This window comes from Petaurus breviceps, unplaced genomic scaffold, assembly GCF_028583685.1.
Source record: "Petaurus breviceps papuanus isolate PSGF00001 unplaced genomic scaffold, PetGlider_PUasm1.0 214, whole genome shotgun sequence".
Taxonomy (NCBI): domain Eukaryota; kingdom Metazoa; phylum Chordata; class Mammalia; order Diprotodontia; family Petauridae; genus Petaurus; species Petaurus breviceps.
In genome coordinates this window covers 14,093,144-14,105,543 of record NW_027185863.1, presented here as the reverse complement: position 1 = coordinate 14,105,543, position 12,400 = coordinate 14,093,144, and the positions used below count along the sequence as shown (strand labels likewise).

The 12,400-nt window shown below is 39.3% G+C and overlaps 1 protein-coding gene across 1 annotated transcript in view; it reads left to right on the top strand.

Moving 5' to 3' along the window:
- ARHGEF7 (Rho guanine nucleotide exchange factor 7) overlaps window positions 1-12,400 on the top strand; it is a 310,305-nt gene that overhangs the window by 141,044 nt on the left and 156,861 nt on the right. The window contains exon 10 of the mRNA XM_069094099.1: window positions 6,758-6,846. Within this exon, the coding sequence (XP_068950200.1) occupies window positions 6,758-6,846 (89 nt within the window). The remainder of the gene's footprint in view (window positions 1-6,757; window positions 6,847-12,400) is intronic.

Sequence of the window (12,400 nt, the reverse complement as noted above, 5' to 3'; positions counted from 1 at the left end):
ATTTCGCTTAAGAATCTTTCTCAATGGACTCAGTTTCACATCTTGGGTATGGAAAGGATTAACATGGTTGCATGTGGGACTTCTGGCCAAGACGGCTGCCTTATCACAGGCAGACAACCTAGCTATGACATTCTTGTTCCTTTAAAAAAGTGAAATTCATACCAGACTAAATAATGATCAAGAAATCTAAGAGTCTTTTCCCATACTAAAACTGTGCAGAAAGTCAGGCATAATTCTGCAATCAGTAGGAAAAGGGGCTGCCAGCAAAGCCTACAATATAACTCATAATTGACCTAAAACCTAGTATTAATAATACTGCAGAATATAGACCAGCATACATAACAATATTCTTTTAGTTTCCACTCTTGAGAGCAGATTCTCACCATTTCATCTGTGATGCTCAGCATTTGTAATTGAGAGTACTTTAAAATAGGTAGGTGAATTATTTCACCTGACTGTGAGGGACCACTCTGGTAGGGCCCATCTTCTTTGCTAGGTCTCAGTTTTCACTTTCCATCTCTACCATCTGTTTCTTATAACCCAGATTTCTCTCCTACCCCCTTACAGAAAAGAATACAGGCTCATAGTATTCCGTAAATGTCAGCTATCATCATCATCATCATCATCATCATCCTGTCCTATTACAACAGGAAACAGGATATAAAGGTCCGATCCCTCCCCTTCTTTACCTGTTTTTTTTTTTTTTTAACTTTGTTCCTGTAGGATAAGATGAAGCTCACATAAGTGATCATTATGGGTCTTTTAGTGCACAAAGAACTTAAGTAAGAATTATTTATGTTTTAGAGGAGCAATTCTCAAAGTGTGTTCTGCGGACTCTTGGGTGTCCCCCAGGCCCTTTTAGGGGGGTCCTTGAGATTAAAACTTTTCATAATGAATTTTAAAATTTCAAATATGGAGCTAACGCCATAACCTACATAAACCAGAGCTTTTTTTGGGTGGGTGTAAGTCTGAGAATTGCTGTTTTAGAGAATAGCCAGACTTGGGGTGAACTGTTCCTAGCATTTTATCAGAGAATCTTTGGGGGGGGCAGGAGTTCTGGTTTGAAGAAGATATATTGGAGTTCTGAATAATAACTAATGTTTACAATAATAGTTAATATTTACATAGTGCTTACTGTGTACCAGCCACTGTGCTAAGTGCTTTACAATTATTACATCATTTGATCCTTGCAACAACACTGGGTGGTTAGGTGTTACCTTCATTTTACAGATGAGAAAACTGAGAAAAATGGAAATTAAGTGACTTGCCTAGGGTCACACACAGCTAGTAATTGTCTGAGGTCAGTTTGAACTCAGGTCTTCTTGACTCTAGGTCTGCTACTCTATCCACTGTGCTACCTGGCTGCCCTGAGAATAAAGGTGAAGAGTGGGTTTGGGGAGGTGGGTGGACATGGAGAAGTGAGATGTCATGGAGACTGTGGGGTCTCTGGGAGCAGGGACTCTTATTACAGATGAAGAGGAATGAGCTGTCTCCAGCTTCAAGTGAGGAGTAAAAATGAGTAGCTGCTTCTGGGAGGAAGCTATTCTCAGGTGTTGTTTCTTCACCCCTCATGTGGGCATATGAAGTCAGGGCCTGCCCAAAACACCTGAGTCTTGATAATATGGAGTTGGGCAGGATAGGTTCTGTTCTCTTAAGTACCTGAGAAAAATTGGACTACTCCCCAGGGGCAATTGTGCAAAACTGCCCTTTTATATCCTTCCCTTGAGGAAGGAGGGGAAGGCCTGCCTAGTTTTAACTGTCCTGCATTTTAAAAAATGACTTTACTGATTGTGACTGCCATCTGTGTGCAGTATGATTGAAAAGAGCCATCTGAAACCAGAGAACTCTTGATAATGGGGGTCATATGTTACAAGTTATTTAATTCCTGGCTACAGCTGTTATAGCAAAGTCCCACTAATCCCAGTTGGGGAAAAGCCAGTCTAAATTAGTGAAAAGTGTTAGCATATGTAATAAATCTAATATTCCAAGCTTTCCATATAGATTTTAAATTCTTCAGGAGAAATCTACTTCAGTACCTCCCACAGTGTTTGGGAGTAGAATTTACAAAGGTATTTATACTGAATATATGTCATTGAATGAATAAAACTAAATTAAAATGGTGATGTTTTATTATTTCCCAGTAATACAGTAGTTAGAACAATTTGAATTAAATAAGAACATGTGGTATTAGTGGATAGAATTTGGAGTCAGGAAGACCTGGGTTCAGATTCCACCCCTTGCACGCGGGCTTTATAACTCTGGGTAAGATTTTAAATTCTCAGTGCCCATACAACTCTTTAATAGTAGAAGGAGTTTTATCACCCAGACTTTCCTACACCATATCTAGTTCCCCTCAAGGAAAAAAAAATTGTCTAGTTAGAATTTATTAGAGGATGTGCTGTGTAATAAATGGATAACTTCCTTTAGTTTCTCATTGCCTGTAGGATAAAGTCCAAATTTCTTAGTAAGATTCTAGGCCCTGTGGCCCTAACACAGGTTTCTCCATAAAAACTTTTCTTTCCATATGTATTGGTCTCTTCATTGTTTCCCAGATCCTACCATTTTCTTTTCTATTCCAAGCTTATGTTCATGGTCATCTGCACAAAATGTGTTTGCTTCCAGCAGCGTACTTGAGCATCAACCTGTTTATGAAAACTTTTCTTGCTAGTGTATTCCTTGTTGATCCGTGTTATTCCTTTTCTACTGATTTGTCATGTAAATGTTTCCTCAACTAGCAAGTATTAGCCCCTGGCAGGTAGGATTGTGATTATTTCTTTTTCTTCTCTTAGTGCCTGAACAGTGATGCATGTGGCAGGTATTCAGCCTAGACTCTATTGGTGCTCCTGAGCCAGGGGCAAAGGGTGGGAGGCCTTTGTGGAGGATCAGGTGAGTGCATGGACTCACCTTTGGAGAGGGTGGTCAGCACTGTCACCCTGCTTTGCCTTGCATCCCGATTGGTGCTGATCTCTCATTTCTCTGTATGTAGCCAATTTCTGGCTTCCATCTAAGCCTCTTGTAATTTGTTTTTAATCCCTTGTCTTATGGACTAGTGTAACTGCTTCTATGAGAAGCTTGTCTGTGCCTTACTTGCTCTATGCCAGCATGAGGGGTGGGAGGGGCAGTTACTTCACCTCAATGAATTTCATTTTTTTCTTCTGTAAAATAAGAGTATCAGCATTTGTATGACCTGCTTCACAGAGTTGGTAAGGAAACTTATTGTAAACCTACGTGTTACAGAAATTCAAATTGTTGTCATCATTCTTACTTTCTGGTACTGTTGTTGTTTGCCCTTTGTTCTCAAAGAGGACCTCAGTGTCAGGAGGCTGATGTCAGGACTTGAAGTGAATGGGATTTAAGTGAGGGAGGGCTGTGTAAAGACACCACCAGCCTCACTTTCTCTTTCAGAGCCAGCCAGGTCTAGTGGCAAGATATCAATCAGGATGACTGGTGGTATTGATTGCCACACCTGAATATCTTTTCTTCTTTAGCTCCAGCTCTTTGGATTATGATACTCTTTGGAAACTCCAGTATCGCCCTAGTTTGGCCTTGTTTTGTAAATGCCTCCTGATTCAGAGGCTGCCCTTCCCCTTAGGAGGGGATGATCTTTCTTCTGTATCAGCATTTAGTGGTTCTGTCTTGACATAAAGATACTTTTTAAGTGTTTGGAGGTTTTAAAGTGTTTTTCCCTTAAACATTTTTCCTTTATTCATATATGCAATATTATCATAATAATCTACTTAGTGATCCTTTTGAAGAATCCTTAGCGATCCTTATGAAGAATCCTTAGCGATCCTTCAGGTCAATCACAAGCCTAAATAACTGCAGACTCTAAGTTCAGTTAAAGAAGTTTTACTTTAAAGAGCCTGTCCATTTATAACCATCTCATAGGCTTGCAGGTTCAGTGTGTACATCAGACTCTGCTTTAGCTCATTCTTTATGTCACTTGTTGACATACTTAAACAAATTGTAAGAATTTCTTAGTGATATTTATATATAGTAAGAACTAGCCTACATGTGAATGTTCTGTAAGCGGATTTCTGTAAGTGGATTTTCCAGCTAATTGAAGCTTGCCCTGAAACTTTTAAGTACCAAGTCCTTCTGAAAAAAATTAAAAAAAAATTTTTTTTTTTAGCAATTTTGGATAAAAATCTTTTAAAAATGTACCATATGCCTTTTTTTTTAAACAGAAAATATTAAACATATTCTAAACATTCTAGACTCAGGGCCATTATTTGTGAATATAAATCAGGTCATGTATTGCTGATTTCTTAGATGAATTGCTGTTGTCTGGATTTTATTTAAAATTTTTGAATTGGTATTTATTAATCATAGTGGTTTATGGTTCTCCTGTAATTTTTTTCTCATTTTAACATTAGAACTATATTTGTCTCATAAAATAAGTTTGGTACAACTCTTTTTTAATTTTCTAGGATAATTTATGTAGAATTAGTGGTGTTCTTTTAAAGTTTCATAGAATTCTCCTTTAAATCCATCAGTACCACAAATAACTCCTTCTATCTATACCAGAGGTGGGGAACCTGAAGTGAAGCCCTTTGACTAAATCCAAACTTCACAGAACAAATCCCCTTAATAAAAGGATTTGTTCTGTAAAACTCGGACACTGTCAAAAGGCCACATGTGGCCTTGAGGCAGAAGGTTCCTTCCACTTTTGACCTATACCTTCTCCTCCATAGTTTACAACTAATTCTGTTTTCTTTTCTGAGACTGGATAATATAAAATCTATGTTTGGTGTTCTTTTAGTCTGGATATTTTATATCTCTCAAAGTAATCTTCTCTTGTGTTTTTAGTTTTGTTGATATATAATTGTGTAGAGTAGTTTCTGATAATTCTTTATATTTCTCCAGGCTTTTTTTTTTTGTTTGAAACTATACTTTGTTTTAGAATTTTGTTAATTTATTTTTCTGTGTCTTCAATCTGATTGTCAAAAGTTTACTCTCCTTTTTATTGATATATTTTCTCCTTTTTTTTAGTTATATAATTCTTTCCCCTTTTTTTCTCTCCTTTTTCTTCCCTCAGTTCAGTGGTTAATTCACAGTATTACATCCTCTGCAATGGTTTTTTTTGTGTGTGGCTTCTTTTGTTAGTTTTTTTCCCCCTTTTTCTGCACCAAAGAAGTATTGCTTTTGCCTTACTCTCTTTATGAATTTTCTTCCCATCCTATCTCTCCTAGACTTTTTTTCCTTTGATTTAGAATCTGTATACTTATTTATTCTTTCTTTGTGTTACTCAGGGAATTAAAGCTTCTAAAGTACCAAGTTTGAGTTCTCTCTGCTAACCAGTTTTCCATATTACTGCCTTTGTAGATCATATCCCCTCACTTTTTTTTTCTGTGCTATTTTTCTATTTTCTTTTTCTACTGTTAGTCTTAGAAATATCAATTCTTAAGGGAACTAATTAGGATAGCATTGACCCATGATAAAAATTAATGTGTATTTCAGATCGAATGGACTACTTCTACCCCTGGCCCTCCTCAATTTTTTCCCCACTTAGCATATAGCAATCTACTCTCTGGCTCTGTGTCCTTCTGTGTAGGTTGTCTTCAGGAGCTCTGCTTTCTCTTCTCCTCATGTTGGCTGCATTTAGATTCCAGTCTTCTTTTGTACAGGCTGGGCTCCTGCCCCAGTTCTTGCTAATCATTAGTTCATTGATTGGGTAGAATCGGTATGTGCTGCTTTTGTTATAATTGGAGGGTGATAGGGTCCTTCGTGTCATCAGACTTTCTGTAGCTTTGGAGTTTCCTAAACCAGCAGCTTCCTTCCCTCTGATTCCTTTCCCCTCCACTCTTCTCTTTCCCATCTGACTGAGTAGAGTGGAGGTCTGATACTTGTTGCATGCAGTAGGACCCAACCCTGTAGAAAGGGCTGGGGCTGGGGTGTGCTGGCAGTGACTATATAAGTGAAGGATTTCCAAATGTATCTCACTGGTTGTGGATGCTGGTGGAGGTAGGGTGCTGAATGAGTGTGTGTATAAAAGACTGGCATTCTCCACTGTTAATTCATAAGGCTATTAGCTAGTTGGCCCTTTTTTTTTTTTGAGAATTAATGGGGACTGGAGAAAATGTCTAGTCTTCCATTTTGTTGGTCACCTTTTCTCATTACTATTTCAGGAGACTTGTGATCTTATTAATGTGTATATTCCCTCCAGTAATGAAGATTGCAACCTCTGTGTCTTTTCATCCCGTACTTGCTTATTTCATATCCTCCCAGAGAGAATCTGCTCCACAGATTATCTGTTCAAAATATCAGTGTGGCCTTCCTCTGGTTCTGTAACATTCATAGAATGGTAAATTTAGCTTTGGAAAGAACCTTGGGGGACCTCTAGTCCAGTCCTTTGACTTTAATCAGTAAATTGAGTTCCATAAAAATTAAAGGTCTTGACTTAGAACATGCAGGTAGTTGGGAAAGAAGTCAGGATTTGAACTTAGCTCATGTAATTCCAAATTCAGTTCTTTTCCCACTATTTTCACATAGCTTCCTCTTCCAGGGATGCCACAGCAGTGCTTGGCTATGTAAAGAGTACCTTAAAATTTTTTAAATAACATGCCTAAATCTAATATTGAGAATTATAGGACATTTTGCTGATTTCTTGGTTAACGTCTATATTCTGGATGATTGTGGTTGTCAGGTCAGTGACTTCTGAATAAGTGAAATGTTACTATATTTCACCACTGTGCTCTTATTTGGGAGTTTGGTGTTTAGTATTGAAGAGTAAAATTGCATCCCATTGTTATTTCAGAAAAGCCAGTGTCCCCCAAATCAGGAGCATTGAAGAGCCCTCCTAAAGGATTTGATACATCTGCAATTAACAAAAGTTATTACAATGTGGTGAGTAATCCATTACAGATTTTTTTTAATATATTCAAAACTAAAATTTGAAAATGTACTTATATTTAAGGTAGATCATATTATTTTACAAACCATCTAATCTCTTGGCTATTTTATGTCTTAAAATTGTTTGCTTTCCATATTCCCTAAAGTACTTCTTTGACTTAAAATTGAAACTTGTCATAGATGAATTGTGATTTATGTGGGTAGAAGAAATTCCTATACCAGGAGTTTACCCCTACAATATAACAGCTTGTAATATCCTTTGTGTATTCATGCCTACTTGAACTGTGAAAGTTGTGTTTGGTGATCAGTCACTTTCTATAATAATATTGATAGTCTCACTAAAGAGATTACAAATAGATAATGGAGAATAAGTCATAGGTACTCCTTAGAGAGGCAAGAAAGTAGAATTGGTTTCATTTTGTGTACCCCAAAGCTACCAAAAATTGCCTTGTAGTGTTCATGATGTACTTAAGCAGAATGTTACAATGTATCTACAATGAAGATAATTATACATCAGTATCTTTTGCAAAATGATGTAGCAGAAAAATTCTATAAAGATTTGACAGGAGTCTCTTATCAAATCGAAGTATACCTTGATATGTGCAGTCACTTCATTTTGAAAGTGAGCTTAACGGATGATACCAAATTGGTGAATAAGATTTCAGATTACTAAATAAAAATTACTATTCAGCTTTACATCTCAGGAGAAAAAAAAAAAAGGATTTGGAGGTGTTAACCATGGTTAGCACTGAAAAGCATCAGAAAAAATAACATTTTCAGCCAGAAAAAGGCAGGTTACTGGTATAGCATAGGGGTGTGGCTCTCACCCTAAACTGGCTCCCTCATCCAAGGTCTTACTGACAAATTTGGGTTTTCTGACAGTGTGTGGCCATGCTGCAACAAATCATTCCTAGTTGTAGGGCTATCCTGGTGAGGGAAAAGACACGTCTCCTGTTCCTGAGCCTTGCTGGTTTGCTCTCCATTTCACAAATCTGCCAAGTGAAACCATTAACTTTTTTAAAATCAGAAACATTTGCTAAACAGAATGCAAAACAAAAGTAATTTTAACATAACATTCCACTCATAAACCTGAGATGCAACCTTTTAACAATATATACAGTAAACCTGGGGCAGCATGGACACACCCTTACAAAACTCTAGGAAGAAGACACAGGAGTAGTGACTATGTGCTCCAGGCCACTACCAGCTCTGGACTGTGGGCCTTAGTGTCATCTGCCTCCTTCAGAATCAGCCTGTTAGATAACCTGCCTGGTGGACAGGGCTGCTTCTGATGGCTGCTCTTCTTGACCCTTTCCTCTTTGGGGCTTCTCCACTATCCTGCTGTGTTGGTTTGCTCCACTGCTGCTTATTAAAGCAATATAGAAGCAGACATTGAGGTCTGGGATCTGCAAAGTTTTTTCAGGTGGGCGCCCTAGGCTGAGGTCTGAGAGTTTCTACCTCTCAGACAGTGGGTGGCATTGAAGGAAAAGTGGCGGCCACAGCCTGTCCTCTCCCAGTCCACTTGTCCTAGTTGCAGATGACAGCTCCATTTGATTCTTTTTTACTTTTTTCTTTTTAATTTTTTTGTCTTTATTTCTTTTTTTCATTTTTCAAATGCTTCATTAACTTCTGATTTACATCATTAATTTCTGCCAGATTTTGAGTTACAAATTTTCTCCCCATTTTTCTCCTACCCACCACCCCAGAATAGCAGTCCCACAGGATATCCCCTCCTCCAATCTGCTCTCTCCCATATCTTCTCCCATACCTCCTTAGACTTCTCCAGTAGGGCATGGTGGATCTCTATGCCCCAGTGCCTGTATATCTTATTTCCCAATTACATGTAAGATAGTATTAATAATAGTATTTATGTATATAATTTTAAACATTTCATTTTAAAACTTTGAATTCCAGATTCATTCCCTTCCTCCCTTGTCACCCACTGTTACTGGGAATATAAGCAGTTCAGTATAGATTGTACATGTGTAGCTAATGCAAAACATTAACATAGTAGATATATTGTAAAAGACTGACTATATTTCCCTCCCTCCTATCCCACGACCCACTTGTTCTAATCTCTACTTTGATCCTGTGCCTTTTCAAAAGTGAGTGCTTCCAACTTCCCTCCCCCCGTAGCCTGCCCTCCCTTCCATCATCCCCCCTCTCATCCCCTTCCCCCTACTTTCCTGTAGGGTGAGAAAACCTATTTAGTGTGTATTTAATTCCCTCCCCGAGCCAAATTCAGTGAGAATAAGGCTGACCCATTCCCTTTTGCCTTCCTATTCTTCCCCTCCATTTTCCCCTTGCCTCTTCTATATGAGATAGTTTACCCCATTTTGTCTCTCTCCATCTCCTGTCATTATATTCCTCTCTCACCTCTTAATTTCCCCTTTTAAGTATCATCCCTTCCTATTAAATTGGTCCTGTGCCCTCTATCTATGTATACCTGTAAACATATATGCACACATTCACATATGTATTCATATTCCCATATACCCTCCAATATAGACATATATATATACACACATTCACATATGTATTCATATGCCCATATACCCTCTGATATACATATATATATATTTCTATTCCCTTCCACTATTTTCATACTGAGAAAAGTTTCATCAGTTACAATTACCGTTTTTCCACGTAGGAATGTTAATAGTTCAACTTTGATCAGTGGCTTATGATTTCTTTTCCCTGTTTACCTTCTCAAACTTCTCTTGCTTCTTGTATCTGGATGTCAAATTTTCTGTTCAACTATGGTTTTTTCATTAAAAAAATGCTTGAAAGTCCTCTATTCCACTGAATGACCATATTTTCCCCTGAAACATGATACTCAGTTTTGCTGGGTAGATGATTCTTGGTTTTAATCCCAGCTCCTTTGACCTCCGGAATATCCTATTCCAGCCCCTTTGATCCCTCAGTGTAGAAGCTGCCAGATCCTGGGTTATCCTGATTGTGTTTCCACAATATTCAAATTGTTTCTTCCTGGCTGCTTGTAATACTCTCTCCTTCATCTGGGAATTCCAGAACCTGGGTATAATATTCCTAGGAGTTTTCTTTTTGGGATCTTTTTCAGGAGGTGATCGGTGGATTCTTTCAATTTTCTTTGAGAATTTCTTGGAGGATAATTTCTAGGTTCTTTCCCTGATCATGGCTTTCAGGTAGTCCAATAATTTTTAAATGATCTCTCCTGGATCTATTTTCCAGGTCAGTGGTTTTTCCCATGAGATATTTCACATTGCCTTCTATTCTTTCATTTGTTTGGATCTGTTTAACATCATCTTGATTTCTCTAAAAGTCACTAGCTTCCCTTTGCTCCAATGTAAATCTGAGGGAACAATTCTCCTCATTGAGTTTTTCAGATTCTTTGTCCATCTGGCAAATTCAGCTTTTCAAGGCATTCCTTTCCTCATTGCCTTTTTGAGCTTCTTTTGCCAATTGAGTCAGTCTGTTTTTTAAGGTGTGATTTTCCTCAGTTAGGCTGTTGACTCTCATTTCGTAATTTTCTTGCATAGTTCTCATTTCTCTTCCCAATTTTTCTTCCACTTCTCTTATCTGCTTCTCTTTGAAGCTTTTGGTGCAGGAGTTCTGATTCCACTGTCTTCTTCCTGTTTCATGCTTTGCTCCTTTTTGTCCCCAAAATAGGAGTGGAATGTAGGAATCTTCTGTCTGCTTTGTTTCCTTTGCCTGGTCATGTTGCCCCTCAGTCACTTGACCCCTGGGCTTTTTGCCACAGTAGGATGCTGCCACCAGACAGGGGAGCTTTCATCCCAAACACTGGGGTTTTCTCAGCTGCCAAAGGTATTAGATGGGTGCCCTCTTTGAAGCCTGCACATGCTCTGGCAAGCTGGACACACACCCCAGGACCTCCACCCTTGACTGCAATCCAGATCCAAGCAGGTTAAAGCAAGAGCGATTACCCCTCAGACTGGTGCTTGGTCCCCCTACAGTCTGCAGGCCAGGAGCTGAAGCTGCCACATGGTGTTGGCTGGCTGTGCTGGCGTCTCAGCGGCTTCGCGCTCCCACATACTGGGTCCCAAAGTCCAGACTGCACTGATCTCTCACTTTGTCCCTCGCATGTATGTGTTGATAAATCTGGAAACGGCCACAGCTGCTGCTGATCTGGAGGCCCTATGGCCGGTGGCTGGTCAGGCCCGCCCTGGGGCTAAAACTCGGCTTGCAAGTGGCTGGGCTTGGTTCCCAGAACGCTGGGCTGGCCGATTCCTGCCGGCCTGCCGGGCTGTCCTTAGTGGGAGATTAGATTCCCTGTGTCATTTTGTGGGTTCTGCAGCTCCAAAGTTTGTTTAGGGTCCCCTTTTACATGGATTGGGGAAGGTGGAAGCTAGAGCCTCGGGGAGGTCCTGCTTCTATTCTGCCATCTTGACTCCGCCTCCATTTGATTCCTATAAAAGGAGTCCAAGGTTTGAGTGACCTCTCTTTCCCAGACCTGACCTGTGGTCTCTATTGGTACCAGCTCTGAGGTCTGTCTGCCTGTTTAAGGGTGGAGATCAGGTCTTTGTCAATCCTATCCTTCCAGAGCACAGTCTCTTGTGTCAGTTAGGACTTGAACCCAGGTTTCCCAGTTATGAACCCAACTCCTTAACTATTATTACACCATGCTGCCTCTCATTAGAGTCTCTGTAAAATTAGATAGTATGTTTTCCTTAGGTATCTCTCTCTTTCTGTCTCTCTCTGTCTCTCTCCCTCTGTCCCTTCCTCCCTTAAATTAAACATTCTATAAAATGATTTCAGCACTGAGGGATAATCAATGACCCTTTAGTCTTTAGACTTTTCACAACAGATGACTATGTATAAATTTTATGTTATAAATGCTATTCTTAAGGGTATACCTAACTTCATTTCAGAGTAATTGAGAAGCTCTGATTTTGGAGTAATTTTATGCTTGAAAGTAAGGGAACCTCTGAGATCTAAGAACCTTGACTCTGCTGTTTAAACCTGTGTGATCTTATGGAAAGAATTTAGCCTCTGTGAGTCTCATTTGCCTTGTCTGTAAAATGAGGGAGTGGAGGGATTGAGTGTAGATACACTTCAAGAAGTTTGACTGAAAAAGTGAGGAGAGATGTAGAAGAGTAATTTGAAAAGATGGTTAAGATTTAATGTGGCATCTGTGAAGGCAGTAAAGATGGAACCATTTGTTAGGGTTAAAGTTTAAAAGGAGGGAAGGAGAGGGAAAAAAGAGAGACTATGAAACTATCATCTGCTGAGAAGATCAGAGATTAGATGCACATGGTAGTTTGGCCTCTTCATCCAAATCTGAGGGCAAGGGAGAGTCAGGTAGACAAGGCACGTAGAAAAGGCACCTACTCTGTGCCCGGACTGTGCTGAATGTTAGGAACTCAGTTTAATGGGAGAGACAACATGCAAACAGCTTTGTGCAGACAAGATATATACAGAGTAAATTACAGGTAATTTCAGAGGGAAGTCATTAGCAATAGAATAAACAGAGTGCACATGTGGCACTGTGCTAACCCCTGGGGACACACACACACACACACACACACACACACACACACACACACACACA